At 38.3% G+C, this 15,821-nt stretch overlaps 1 protein-coding gene across 2 annotated transcripts in view; it reads left to right on the top strand.

Annotated features, from left to right (window-relative positions):
- Window positions 1–15,821, top strand: part of LOC122817093 (cadherin-like protein 26) — a 630,240-nt gene that overhangs the window by 541,319 nt on the left and 73,100 nt on the right. For both annotated transcript variants that reach the window (XM_044090256.1, XM_044090257.1), the window contains exons 13-15: window positions 1,225–1,343; window positions 5,234–5,269; window positions 5,483–5,566. In XM_044090256.1, coding sequence (XP_043946191.1) covers window positions 1,225–1,343; window positions 5,234–5,269; window positions 5,483–5,566 — 239 coding nt within the window. The remainder of the gene's footprint in view (window positions 1–1,224; window positions 1,344–5,233; window positions 5,270–5,482; window positions 5,567–15,821) is intronic.

The following is a 15,821-nucleotide window of genomic DNA, read 5'->3' on the forward strand; positions in this document are numbered from 1 at the left end:
AAATGAATAAAACATTATAAAAGAAAAGACTAATCAGAATCAGTTATCACAGAATTCAGAGAATTTAAATCAAATTATGCGAGAAAAATCACACAAACAATATATAACTGAATATTAGATTAAATACAGAAAAGTTGTTGCTCTGACTGTACAAGCTGTGAAAGTCAAACAAAAGCTGGAATTCCTTTATGCTATGTGCTAAATGGTGCAGCAGCCTTCCTTCACTATTGTTTGCAGTTATACCTGGTTTTAACAGTAAAGATCAATAAATCACAAACCAAGACAGGGTTGTTTAGATAACCTCTGCATTGTCCTCTCTGCAGAGTGTTTGAATTTATAGCTGACTAGGCCCCTTGGGATGGCTAGAGTTGCCTGTCTAAAATCCATCCTTTTCTAACATCAAGCAGTGAAAATTAAAGGTAAAACAATGAAATATAAATCAAAATAAATCTTCTTGTCTACAAGCTATCCTTTTCTTTCTACAAACAGTGAAAAGCAGTGGTAAAAAATAAAATATAGACTCAAATAAAAACTTCTCTAAGCAGGCAATTGTACAGTCAATCACAAACAGAGACAAGATAGTTTAGATAAGCTCTGGCTCTACTCCTTGCCCTACCACTTGGATAATGAATGTTCCATGCACTGCAGCTGCAGACCATCCTTTATTCTTTTCTTTGCCTGCATTGAATACATAACCTGGTATCCAGAATAGACAAATTTGTTTCATCTTTCAAAGTTATTTGAAAAATACTAGTATGATGTATAAAAATCACACAGAGTCAGTGGATGCCAGGACTGAACCCTAAATTTTTGGGTGTGCGCGCGCACATGTGTGTGTGTGTGTGTGTGTGTGTGTGTGTGTGTGTGTGTATACATGCACACACACACACACACACACACACACACACACACACACACACACACACACACACCTCTTTGTATGTCTACTTTTACTCACATAGACACATATAGAGTCATATACTAGTTAATAGATGCACACAATACTTTTAAGGTATTTTATAAATTATCTCTCTTTCATTGCTGACACATACAAAGAGGGATAGTTTGGTGTTAATACTGGTTTAAGTTCTGTTGTTCCAAACTGTATTAAAAGATTACTCTTTCACAAAACATTGCTTCAGTAAATTATGATACTAAGAAAATAATGTGGCTATCCACTTAAAGTAAAAGCATTTTGTTAAAATGTTTGCTTCTCTGTTTTAGCTGCACTCCTGGCACTATTATATTGCACTTGTAAGGATCATCCTAGAATCAGCATTGACAAAGAAACAGAATATCGTTTAATGGTGCACAATGAAGAAGGAGGCACCAAAGATTGTGAGGTACATTCACTTTCTACTCTTTAAATGCATATGAATTTGCTCTGCTTGATAAGAAAATGCTATTAGGAGGATGGTATGAAGAGGAAGGAGAAAGACGTCGTGTGACCTAGTATAACAGATGTTTGAAGCTGTCTTACTTTATGATACATTACTGTTTATCACTAGGATCAGGCATAAACAACTATGAACTTATCTGTTATCAAATTAGGACATTACTCATGTTGTTCATTTGAATTTTAAAATTAATTAGTGAAATATTGTTCTGAATGTCTGCTATGTCTTTAAGTGTGCTGTATAACCCATGATACATTGCAGAAATATAATTTCAGGAAGCTGGCATGTCATTTAAAGTAATTACTTTATGTACCATCTAGGTTCTCGGCTGGAGTGTCTTCTGTGTGGAGTCTGCATGTCCTCCCTGTGGTTGAGTGGCCTCCAAAGGACATGCATGAATGGGCATGCCTTCGCTGAAGGTTGGGCATTGGGCTGGCAACTCAGCACCATATAAATCGACTGCCAATCATTAGCGGACCGGAGTTCCGCTGTGGCGACCCCTAACCGGGAAAAGCCGAAAAGACAAACAACTTTATGTACCATCTATGTTTAAAGATGACTTTGCTGGTCTCAGTGGTGCAATGGCTAGCACACCTCACCTTTATGATAAGATCCTCACCAGGCTGTCGGTTCTGTTCCTACCCTAGGTACTTGCTGCCACTGCAGTGTAAAGTAAAGTGCATGCTGCCCTACTAAATGTGCCAACCTTTGGATGAGACATTAATCTATGTATTATCTGCCTGAGTTGGTGGTAACTCTGGCGGATGTAAAATATCCCACGTTACTTTTTGAAAACACTAGAGGACTTTATTAACAACATTGTGCAATGCAGGTCACTCACTATTTGTATTAATCAGTTAATGAGAAGCTGATTGTAAATGACTGCTTGCATAAAAGGAGGTTGTCTGACAAAGACAAATCAGGAAGAAGTCCTTAGTTGGAGGTTTATTGTAGTTCCTAATTGTAATATTTCCTCTTTTAGTATTCACAGTATTTTATATCCTGGTATCCTGAGCATAACCCCTTTAAGAATATGTATGTAGAGAGACAGAGAGAGAGAGAGAGAAAGATAAATGACTTCTATTGTAATTCTAGCACTTGCAACTGTGAATTGTAGAATTAAAAAATAAACAGTAAAACAAGGTATGTGTGGCAGTTTGCACACAAGACTAAAGCTCTGACTTGTTAATTAGCTGTTTCTTGTGGCAAGTGTACAGGGTTTGAATCTTTTCACCTTTATTTGGCTGCTGTGTGACCTTGAGTGAGTAACTAGACCAGACAGTGCTTTGGGGTAATTTATTTGGACTAGGTTCCATAATGGTTTCCTGAAATGCATGCCTAGTAACTGACTATGAACCTTTGAACCTACTGGAGAACATCGAACATTGAAAACTGCTGTTTTCTGATAAAGTTGCTTTTTGCAGGAGGATGAATCTCCATGTATCCCCTACCAACAATGTGCAAAACCTCCGCTGCCACTTATGTATATTAATGACAATACCATGGAGCAAAGGACATATGTCCAGACAGAGCAATTTAAGACAGCATTTTGAAAGTTCTCCATTTTTGCACATTCAGTCTTGCTGTTCTAGGGCTCCCTCCCATGACGCTTGGAATTTAAAATTGCTATCTAGATAGATAGATAGATAGATAGATAGATAGATAGATAGATAGGTAGACAGACAAATAGATAGATAGGTAGACAGAGAGTGATGGAAGACAGATGTAAAAATACACAAACACACACACACAGAAATAGACACACACACATATATAGAGAAAGAAAGACGCACACACACACACACACACACACATACAGAAAGATAAACAATAATTTACTAATCTTGTATGTTCATACTTTATTCAGTTTATTGTTATTTAATGTGTATCTCCCATATCATGGCTGAAAACAATTCAAAAGCATCAGCCCACTTACAATGCCTTTTAAAGTTTATTAGTTATTTATTTATTTATTTTTATTTATCTTTGTTGACTGGGTTAGTCCCAGTAAACTAGTGTCCTCATTTCATGGGAGACACAAGGTAGCACTCATAATGACTAGGGTAAATTTCACCAGTGTACCAGGGAAGTTTCCCTACTGTTTTTTGTTTGTGTACATAATTTTGATAATGTGCAGTCCATTTCCTGACTGACGTCCTGTGAGAAGCTTACAAACATTAGGCATGTCACGCACACTTACAAAGCACATAGTCCATTTTGCACAGGCAAGATGCAACAATATCAATTACACATGATGAGGAAAGTGAAAAAGAAAAACACTGTAATGTACTTCTGGATCACAGTATGTCAGCGAAAATATTTAACTAAACTGTTTAGTCATTGCAGAAAGCCTTTCTGTACAATGTGCACTCATCAGAGTATATGATTATTTATATATATATATATATATATATATATATATATATATATATATATATATCGATAGATAGATAAAATGAGACAAATCACTCATATGTGCAACCTAGGAAATAATTTTAAAAAGTCTTTATGCAGGGGAGGGGAGGGGAGAGTTCACCTGCTGTCCTCATGGTGGGGACTTCATACCTGCCTCACCTTACTTAATCATACAACTTCCATATTTACATATCTGCTGAGAAAAGAGAAAATCACACACACACACACACACACACACACACACACACACACACACACACACACACACACATACATGTACTGATTTATAAAGAGAAACCATACTGACACTGATTGCTTAAGGAGAACCATGATCAAGAAGTTTAACCTTGGGGTTCTGAACTCAGTGAGTTTGATCCTCACCCTCTTTAGTCTCAATAAAATATGAGATAACTATATATACAAACATTCTCATAAAATACAGACTGCATTAATCATAAAATATAGACCACATTGATTCTAGAATATGAAACGAGCAGACATTCTGAGTGATTAGGCTTTAAGGCACACATAAAATGGGAGCATATGCATTGCTATTTTAGTACTGACAATGCAAGTATCAGTGACTGAGACTGAACATTTTGCTTGGTGTGTATCATGAAAAGTAAAGTGACATATTTTCTGTGACTGTTTTTCCGTGCTGTTAATGCTGTTGTCTGACTAGCCTAGCAGGTTTGTAAGAGAAGCATACAGTTAGTATATGTACAGCTTAAAATGAAGTAATAATAAAGCAATAATAGAAATGTGGTTATTGCTTAGTGAGGAGCAGGGAAGGGTTGGGAAAAGGGCCAGAAATTTGTATATTTAGATAGCTAAGATGCTAGAGAATTAAAAAGTTGAAGTTTAGCTGTATCTTGCTACATTTTGATAGATGCTGTTTGCTGGTATTAGCAGAAATTAGAGATAATCAACCAGTTGTTGCTAAAATAATTAGAAATGATGTTAGTGTTAAATAGTTCTTACGTAACTGTACACTCCAGGAAGCCTTTCTGTTTGCAAGAAATATTACTTTTATAAAGTTTTTATTTTGTTTTGTTTGAAGCCACTATTTAAATTACCATAACAATTTATGTGTAGTAAGAACTAATACAGCTAGATAGATGCATTTCAAACACCTCTAAAAGATACAATATGGGCAGCCTTTTACCTAAACACTTGTTTTACTATCAGCTATTTGGAATCATTCATGTAATGTTTAAATGATGTCAGTATATGTAAAACAACAGGATATACATCTGCTCTACAATGCAAAAATTATTTACAGCCTTTATAGTTTTCATGACAACTTATCTACTTCAGATTTTCATTTTCACAAATAATGCCACCTGCATGCTTATGTTAAAGATTTTAAGTAATGCACAGCATGTCTGAAACTTAATAAGATAAATTTTGTTATTTTTAAGGTACCTGATGTTGGGACTGGAAAGATATCACAAAAGGTAGGGTTATATACTATACATAAAACTTTACTGAAATATAACATTTCAGTTTTAGAAATATGTAGGAGATTATTATCGTCCACTGTTGTTATTTTAGTAATAACTGATTATAACTAATAAGTTTAGAAATGCCACTAATTTAATTACAGTTATTATGTAAGACATGCATGGACTACATGTATAGAGTGTAACTTTTAGCTATATTTTGATTAGGAATTTACTGATACTATGGATGGAAAACTCTCTGGTAACTTCGGAACAATCTCTGGAAGACAAACATCTACATACCAAGAAGACGTAAGCCATTTAAATAGACATTAATAAAGTAATGCAAGTTATGAAATGGGTAGAACAAGTTTTCCACTAAAGACTGATAAGTGTTACAGTTGGCCTCTTCACTTTCTTTGGCACCCGCACTTTTAATAGATATCAGATTTTAAATCAAGTATGACGACTTCAAAGAAATGAAACTGTTTCTTTCTTCTGTCACTCCATGTGTTGATATATTCAATTTTAAAGACAGAGATAATGAAGAAGTTCTGTCAGTACTGGCATAAACAGTTCCACATTGTATAAAGTCAATAAAGTAAGATTGTCTTATTCTTAAGTATTTAATATAAAATAAACAGATTATTGCAAATTACAGCCGACTGAAAATGAGTAGGCAATAAAGAACTAGGATATAAACTGGAAAAGCAGCGGGATAATATGACTTCTGGACAGTTCACACAGTTGAAAGTATAAGGTGGAAAAGGGTATATGTTTTTAAATGCATAATTGGCTGGCAGACTTAAATACATGTTTATTTTACTTGTTACTATGATTATTGTTCTAACAGTTCAAGGATGACAAAGATTCATGCAGTATAAAGAAAACAGGATGTAATCTTTGAGTTTATACACAGTTAAATGGATTCTCTGGGTTTAATTTATCCAAGTCTTTTTGGTTTCTAATATCATGATGAGAATGGACCCCATTCCTAAGTCAAAGTATAATTAACGTTTGTGAAATTAGTATTGCTTCAGTCTGTTAGGCAAAAGTGCCCTTCATAGCAACTACAATGAGTCCAGAATGAACTCCTTCTGCAGTTCATATGGAGTTACATTTATTGGTAACATATCTAAATATGACTGGAATTTCTTTTTATGAGACCCATTGCTCCTACTACTGTTGGAACTGTCTGGGTATCCTTCTTCCACATTGCCCGTGTTTCTGCCTGCAAATTTTGGTATTTTATGAGTTTGTGTTTCTTTGTATAGTCACTGGATATAGCAATTTCAATTCCCAATGCTACTTTTATCTTCTGTCCATGGACTACTATATCTGGTTTTCTCACATATTTTTTTGAACTGCCATTAATTGTTAATCCCATTTGGTATAATCTTCAGTATTTTCTATTTTGCTTTAAGGCTCATGTTTCCAATGTTTCTTAGCTACTTCAGTGTTGTAATGTTTGCACAATCCCCAATGCAACAGTCTTGTCACATTATTATGCCTTTTAGTATGTAGACCCTCTGCCATTAATGTTATCACACCTAGCAACAAGATGTACTGCTGGTTCCATTTCTGTTTTACAGAACCTGCATTTGTCTGTTTCTTCCACATGTTCAATGGGCTTTGTAATTCAATGTGGCAGCTAATACTAACTTTTCATCTTTTGGTTTAAATTCACCTCTCCTTAACTATTCCTGCATCAGATCCTGATTGACATGAGATTGTTATGGGAGTTAGTTGTACTTGAAAATATATTTATGCCTTTTCCACATTTCTTGGATTCTCATCTGATCCATCTCCTTATATTCTTTCTTTTGTTTTTGGCACATTTAGTTGCTGCCTGATTTTTGTCTACTTCTGGTTTTGTTTCCGTTCCTGCTTGACACACATATGCTTCTGCTTAACTAAACAGGGAAATCATCTTAGATTTGTTCTCTTCATGTTTGGGTTTGATGAGGTTATCAGATATGTATGCAGCCCTACAATTGCACATCTATACATGTAAACAATTTTGTGGAGGCCCATACCTCCTTCAGAATGAGGAATAAATAATCTTGGTATACACTAATTTTTATATATAATTTGATAAGCGTGAAGCATTTTTCTTATTTTCCTGTCCAACTGATCCAGTACTTTTTGAAGGCAGTCAATCACCCCAAAACTGTAAGTTAGAACATGAAAAGAAAATTGGTTAATAGCTTAGACTTTGTTCCTAGATGTCTGGCTGTTTTCAGTATTAATTTTAGTCTTCTAAAATATTCCTTACTGAGTTTTGTTCACATTTGTTTGTGCTTTATGGTCGATCCTTCATTAACTCCCAAATATATATGCACTCCCTCCTGCTCAAGTTCTTTTATATTACTTTACTGTTCCAGACCAATATTTTCTTGGAGCTGCAACTTTCCTTCTTTAAATGTTACTTTTGTACATTTTTTACGAACAAATTACATTCTTGTACCATCTCAGAAAGTTTTGACCACTTCCAGTTGTGCTTTCAGTTCCTTATCTGATGAACTATGCAGTTTTAAATTATCCACAAAAGTAGATGAGAAGTCTTTGTACTTTGTTGTTATCTGGGAGCCAAATTATAAACATGACCTAATCTGATAAGTAGACAGCTTAATGGCAAGACAAAAGAGCAGTGGTGGCAAACAGTCAGCCTGGAATATCCCCCTTTGAATTTTGACCCTTGAGATAATAATTTGTCCTTTATAATGGCTTAGCTTCAAAGGGGTTTGTCACTTTTTCATGGTCACTGGAATGTAATTATCAATTTAGAGTGTATGCTACACATCTGCAAGCACTCCTTTATCCATTAACATAGTATGCTGTCAATGTTTTTTTGTAATCTATCCATACCATACCTAGATTAGTCCCTTTTTTACAATTCTCCATTATGATTTTAACAAGTTCCACATGACTTCCTTTTCTTATAGGGTTTGCCACCTTTTCAAATGCTCAAAAGTGGGACATTTTTGGTACAAACATCAGATTTTGCAGGCCAATACATACCCACAGCCAGTACAAAGGTTCATAGGTTCATTTCATTTATAAGTAATGCCCCACTAGGTTTATAAGCTTGAGCACCCATTTATATAGCTAAAATTTTGGTAAATTAGTTTCCCATTCCTCTGTCCATACATCTGTTTATATGCCCTTGTGCCCCCTACCTTGTATCCACAATGTCTGAATTAGATATTCTACACCCACCTCTCCCACCCAGGTTTACATTTCTGAATTATTTTTATGTGACAGAGTCACACAGAGGATGGAGTTATAATCCCGGTCTCCGCCTCACATCTGAGGGATTCCCTTTTTCCTTAAGTTATCCCTCTCATGGTTTTTTGAGGGATTTTTTTTTTGCTCTAGTGGTTTGGGTTTGGGGGATTTTTTGAGGTGGAGCATGTCCCAATTCCGATTTCATTTGGAGTATATGTCAGGCACACATCACCTCTGAGCAGCAGACGTTGTTGGCTAGAGATTTTTTTTTTTGATCATTCAATTCCTTTTGTGAGGTTGATTTTGGCTTTCCTCTTTTGCACTTTTCTGTGAGTGAGCAATTGCTGCACATATCTGGTGAGGACAATCCCGAATGGGGCATTGTAATATAGATTTTAATTTGGATCTCCTTGGTGAGGACGGTGGAGAAACTCAACCTCTGCGGGAGTGGATGTGATGTCTCGAATGGTCGTATTAGGAGGGCAATGTAGAAGGTAGGCCATGTCAAACTAGTGGACCAAGGTAGCAGAAACCTTCACCCTGTGCTAGGTGATTTTCCACTATGGATGATTCTTGGGATTCTTTGTAGCTTAGTGGTTAATGGTTTTTCATACATTTTGACGTTTCTGCCAACTTTATCTTATATCTGGCATGCCACCTCTGTTTCCTTGGGATCTGTTCCAGCCCATATCCATGTCTGATTCTTTTGTTTTTGAAATCAGTCCCACTCGCCTGCTTTCCATGGTGATGCAAAATTTGTTCTGGAGGCCCAAACTCTGATGGCCTAGTCCCTCCACTTTAGGCCTGGCTCCAAGCATCTGTGTGCAGGCAACCAGACCACCTGTAACTGGCCGTGAACTTGACCACATTTGTAAGTAACTCTTAAGCCTGTGTTTCTGCCAGCAACTGTACCAAATGGGTTCTTGTGACATATGGTTTTATGTTAGCTTATGACATTTTGGTTGCTGTGTGACAAAGGGGTAAGTACTGTAAAACTGTATTCAGTGTCCTTGGAGACTGGCTGAAGGTCTTTATAGCCAAAATGAGGACCCTTCCTCATCAATGGCCAACAATGCCGTTCAAAAGAAGACAACCAAGTTCAACAAAATGGAACCTCCCTTGACAAAGTAAAACCTCAACCAGTCCTCTCCATATGCCCTCCAGACTTGTCTTGTTGATCCCATTCCATAGCCATGAGCTTCCCTATTGTTAAGCTTTGAGTGTTGTTATGAGGGCGCGTCCTAGGTGGGCGAGCCTAGGAGTGTGGGACTACATGCCACAGCGCCACCATTGGGGCCTTGCCTGCTGTAATGGCTGCATTATACGACCGCCTGGCTGCGTGTATTATTCCTCATTTAGGTAGTATTTAGCACAGAGCGGGACACCCATCCCACCCCCCATTGATGCTTTTTTTTTTTAGAGAGAGAGAGAGCCACCCAAGCTTTCAGTCAAGTGGATTAGATTACTCGCCGGGAGGGATAGTTATCTCCTGGAGGGGGGAGATGTCCTGTCTGTAGGTGTTCTTATCATTTTGGACTAATGTCTGTGGGTTCAGTGATTTTGTATTTTTGTCATTTTTGCATAGCTGAATCTGGAGTTTTCACCCAGGTTCCTAACATAGCTGAAAATTGAAGAAATGATCTTCCTTGAATCCATTGAATCCATGGCAATTTTTACTCTTCAAATTTTATTTTTACTTGTTTTTTACTTTTTTTATTTTTTTTTTCAGGGTGACTCTTTTGTTGACTTCAGCTTTATTATTTCTGTCATTTTTGTCTAGTTTTCTCCTCTTCCTCTTATTGTAAAGTTTGTTAATGGCTGGGTTGCTTAGCGTCTTGGTTGTTTGTGGATGGAGTCAGTCCATGCAGTCCTGGAGGTGTTCCTTAAAAGGCATTTGTAAGGGCTGCAGGGGCATTAAGGGGTGGCTCGTAGGGGGTTTTGGTGGTTGCGCCTGGCTCAGGGTAGTAGATAGAAGTACAGTCTTCTTTAGTGTTGTTTGCTTTTTTTTTGAAGTTTCTTGGAGTGATTTTTTTTTGGTGGGGTGGGGATTTGATAGATTATGAGGAGATCATGTGTGAGGGATTTATCGTGTGGAGCATTTTGTGTCCCCACCATTTGTGACAATGCTGATCTAATACATTATTTATGAGATCTGTTTGTGTTTCTGGGTAACTGATAGCTTGAATTGTCATTTCTTCCATGAACTAATCCAGGATTTGAGTAAGGAGGCCAGTAAGTTAGTAGTTAGGCATATAATGTTGGTAGTTGAAGTCACCCAATATGATGGTGTGTTAGTGATGGTGATAACCCTCCTGTACCTCCAAGCTCTGTGTGGGGGGGTGGCCTGTAGCATGCTACAATTTGATGAGCTGTGTTACTTGTTGGGTTAGCTGTTTGTAGCTGGTTGGTTTTGTACCCCAGTTTGCCTGACCTGAGGTGGAGGTATGGGGTGGAGAGATCCTTTATGAAAATATCCTTTTTGTGGTGTTGTGGGTGTGGTTTTGGGGCTGTGGGCTGGGGTGGTTGAAGGTAAAACCTAATAGTGGTCAGTGCTCAACCTAGCCTTGAACCAGGGGGTTACAGCACACACAGCACAGACATCATTCTCAGGGCCTAGGAAAGGCTCAGTGCTTTGAAGGATCTGGCTTCTTGGCATTGAGCTGGCATTTCAGCCATTTCCCCCATTTCTTTGTTTTTTTTTTTGTAGGTTTAGAATTTGTTAAATTTGAAAAAGGCACTATGGGATGGGGTGGCAATAGCCAAGCCCAATATCCCAAGGTGACAGGTGACAGGTAAAGCCCGCCCGCCGATGCAGCGGTTTGTGTCAAGCATGTCATCCCAGGCAGACAGACACTGGATGGACAAAACTTCACTTTTTTGCCTAAATAAAAGCTTATTCTTGTAGCATTTTAGTTGCTTATTCTGTTTCTTATAACATTTAGATGTTTCAAATACAGAATAATTGTTTTATGCAACTATTACATAAACTATGGGAAATAATTTTGTCCTAAAATCTCAGGATATTTGCCATTTTTACAATTTTTTTGCAGGACACAACTGCCCAAAGAGGGACTGTCCCTCGCAAAGTGGGACAGGTGGAAACCCTATTTTCTTATCCTTTTGTTCTTTTGTTATGATTGAATTTTCTTCTAAATTACTATAAACTCTGTCAGCATTAATTTCAGTATATAGGTTTTACATTGTCAGAAGGCAAATTACTGCTGTCTAGTTTTTTTTTAATACTTTTAGCCAGAAGTTAGGTACTGCATCTGGGCCTGGGGTTTTCCGTTTAGAAGCTTTTCTTAATTTTGTTCAATTTCTCTGACTGTTACTTCATCCCATTTCATATCCTGTACATTTGAATGTCTTACTGTTTCTTTTACATCCTCTACCAATTCAGCATCTTTGTTATGTTTCACAGGGTCTTAACAGAAATGTCTCCAAAATGTGTATATTTCTTCTTTTTTGGTGGTGTTTCTATTCCTATTGCTTTGTTTCCCAGTTCTCCGCAAACTTTTTTTGTGTCATCAATGAATTGCTTATTTTGTACTTTTCCTTTGTATTTCTCCGCATATCTTCAAAGTTTTCCTGGCTATGCTGATACCTTTACTTTATTATTTGCAATAGTTTACAATAGTTCCTGGTCTGTTCTAATACTTCAAATTGTTTTTATCACATATATCTTTCTAAGTATTTTTGTTGATCCTTTACCTGTTCTATAGTCTTATAACAGTGACACTTATTTTCTATGATGGCATTTGATTTATTCCCTTCCTTTCACTTACTGCTGTGTATTTTTATGGTAAGACTTTATCTGTTAGTAATTTAGCTTTACAGTAATATATCCTATTTACGTATGTTATATCACATGAATTTCTGTTAATAGTCTTGATTACTGTGTTTATTTGGTTTGTCACACTTCTAACATTTTGTGTCTTATTGACTTTCTATAATCTATTTCTTTCATCGATCTTAATATGTCTATTCATCTCTATTAAATCAAGCAACTCTTCCCTTTTTCTTCTAAACTGAGAGCACATTCTTTATTCAGTTTCCTCCTAGCATTCTACAGAATGTTCCAGAACATCTTCCTGTGTCATAATCTCTTTAGCTGCATCCTTCTTCATCCATTGCTCCTTCATATGGGAACTCACTGGCCTATCAGTTCACAACATTGACTGCATACTCTCTGTAGAAGCAAGTATAAAACCTAGACTGAAACTTAAGGAAACACATTATACAGCCCTAAATCCCTTTGGCTTTTATGATAATGGCTGCAATCTAACTTCTGAAATTTGTGCGACAACTTAATTTAAATGCTGTTTTTTTAATTGGCTGCTGCAAGTTAATTATCATCACATTCTATATTTTTTCCACAAAAAAAGTACTTTACATTAGTTAATGTTGGTATGTTGATGAAGTTCTCTCAGAGTTAGTGAATGAACATATTTGTCTAAAGTAAGCTGTAGCTGGTCTTTGTTAAACTGGCATACAGTAGATGGCAGACACTAGTTTGGGACTGCATGTTTATTTTGGTGTTTTGTAAAACTGGTCTGAAATCAGTGACTTGGTCATTTTAAGTCTTGGGCATCCTTGTTCATATTTAAAATATACAGGAGTTGTCAATCAGTAATCCTTCAGTGAGAAAGAATCAAATTGAGGTTGCATTCTTGAAGGCTAAGATCAAATTGATATTCCATGCTGAAAATAGCTGGCAGTTTTCTTATCTGTGAGCCCATCATCAGAATGCAGCTTGTATTCCAACCTTTTTGACACGGTAATAAATAGCCGAAGAAATAAAGAAAAAGAATATCTGACACATTACAAACATAGTCTGTAAAAATAATAATTACTCTATTATTTATTTTTAACTCCCTTGCTATTCACTATGATTATGGGGCATTACTGTGATACAGATCCTTTTGTAATAATGATAGAGGGGAATGAGTGCCAATAAGCCCCACTAATAATGCCATCTGGTAATAAACATAAAGAAAACTGTCCTTTGTAACAGCGAGCACAGTCTTCCTTATGAAAATATTCTTCTGGAATTCTGGGGAAGACAACAGGCAGAAAACTGGACTGTAAGGTCAACAGTATCTGTCTGATGTATTACTTTTATTAATTTTTGAAGCAAAGCGTTATTTTACAAGATTTGATTGATCTTCTTAGTATGGCACACTGATGCACAACTTAGAATTGTTGTCTCAGAGTGCATGGTTCTCCAGTTCAGTTTTCAAATGAAAACTGTATGAAATATGCATGCCTTCCCTGTGTCTGTATGGGTTTTTACGAGTGTTCTAATTTCCTCCCACATCTCAAGTAAGTGCCATAGATAAATTGCCAGCAACCTAAGTTATCCATATGTGTGCATGCCAAGTTAGTGTGTACATATCCTGTGATGAGTTGGTATCATGTTTAGGATAAGTTCAGTGCCTTAGATAAATTGCCAGTAACCTAAGATGTTATGTGATCCTATCTCGCCTACATTCAGTACTGATGGGCTCGGAGCCAATCCCTTGGCTCCGACTCGGCACGCTATGCTATAGAGCGAAGCCTCTTATTGGATGAGCTATTTCTTATCCCAGGATGCACCAACACTAATCCCCCAGATCTCATTTGCCGCTTACAAGCTAGGACGTGGCCTCAAACTTGGCTGGGCTAAGTACTGTTTTATTCAAAGTTTCCTGTCAGGAATTTTGATATTTTGAACCCAAAAGCTGTTTTAACAGCTATTGTTGTTGTACGAGTGTGTTTGAAACTTTTGTTGAGAAAAATTGTGTTTTTGGTTAAGGGAAGGTTTCCCGTTTAAGTTAGAGGGTCCTTTCCCTATTCTTATCTAGCGTTTTTGTTTTTTCCAGGAGGTCAAGTACCTGCTTAAGTTAGAGGGTCTTTACCCTCATTTTCAGTGATTATTGTACTGTTCTGTGTATTTTTTCTGACATTGTGTTTGTCTTAAAAAAAAAAAAAAAAAAAAAAAAAAGATTATTACTTTCACTTCTTGTGGTAAAATCTTCACTAACAGCTACTTTAACTGGTTTTCTTAGTGTTACTAAGCATGTCTAAGGAACATAGACCCTCTGGGTTTAAAAAGTGCGTGAGGTGTGGTTACAAAATGTCGATAACGGACGACCACTCCTCGTGCGTTTATTGTTTAGGTGCCAAGCACCTACAGGAGTCCTGTAGCATGTGTCACACCTTTTCTGCTAGAGTCCTCCAGGAGAGGAAGAATAAATTAATATTAAAAGGACTGATTAAGCCCTCCTTCGAGGAGGCCTTGTCTTCATCTTCCTCTCCGACCAAGAAGAAAAAAGCGTCGGCTCCGACCAGTCTGTTGGAACCGACTGCCAAAAAACCTAGGCAGGCTTCTCCATCGGCTCCACGGACTTCGGAGCCGAGGGCGGAATGGTCTGCCTCGATGCCTCCAGTCTTGACCCCTCTGGTTTCAGAGCCGAGGACTGAGGCATCGAGAGGCGGGTCACCTTCATCGGCTCCACTGATTTTGGAGCCGATGAGGGTTGCCGGCTCAGACTCTTCCCCTTCGGCACCGAAGTCCTCCTCGGTACCGAGGGAAATTGTTTTGCGGTCTCCCTCGGAACCGATAGTAGTTGAATCCATTCGGAGCCGGTCCCCTAGTCCTATGGAGCCAATGGAGAAGTCGGTTCGGACCCGATCGGTGTCATCTAGATCCTCCAAGATGTCTGATTCGGACATCAACAGGGTGCTCCTAAGACTTTTCCAGTCTCCGGTGTTTCAAAAGTTAGTTTCGGCTCCAGCTCATTCGGCTTCGGAGCCGATGGTCCACCCTGTTACTATGGTTCCTCCTCCAACAGCCTCGGCACCGTTGGAGCCGGTGCTGGTGGAGCCGATGGAGGTTTTTGGGTCGGGCCTGACCCTTACTCCAACTCCGGCTCTTGAGTCGGAGTTCGGTACACGGACTTCTTCTGTCGGCCCCAGGGGGGACGCTTCGGGACTGATGTTTTCAGTCCCAAGCCTTCCTCTCGGTGCGTCGGCTGCGGGGGTACCGTCTACCGTTGTGGCCACGGAGGTGGGACCTTCCCAGGATTCTGGTGGTCCCGCCTTCAGGGCCATGAGGAGTGCGTTAGCCAAATCTTCTTTGGCTACCTCCATGGTCTCCCCAGCTCCTTCCCTGCATACTGAGACTGGGTCTTTGGCAGTCCCCCTGTCCTTAGACAGCAGAGCCCCGGGGCCTGAGGTTACCCCCACTGGGGGTTCCCCCCCTCCTGGAGGTCCCTCTGAAGCTTCTTCGGAGGAACCCCCCAGGAAAAGATCGTGCAAGAGGAAGCACGTTGACTCCCCCGATGAGTCTCTTACATCA

Source organism: Protopterus annectens, chromosome 12.part0 (assembly GCF_019279795.1).
Source record: "Protopterus annectens isolate FY-2018-M chromosome 12.part0, PAN1.0, whole genome shotgun sequence".
In the NCBI taxonomy this organism is placed as follows: domain Eukaryota; kingdom Metazoa; phylum Chordata; order Ceratodontiformes; family Protopteridae; genus Protopterus; species Protopterus annectens.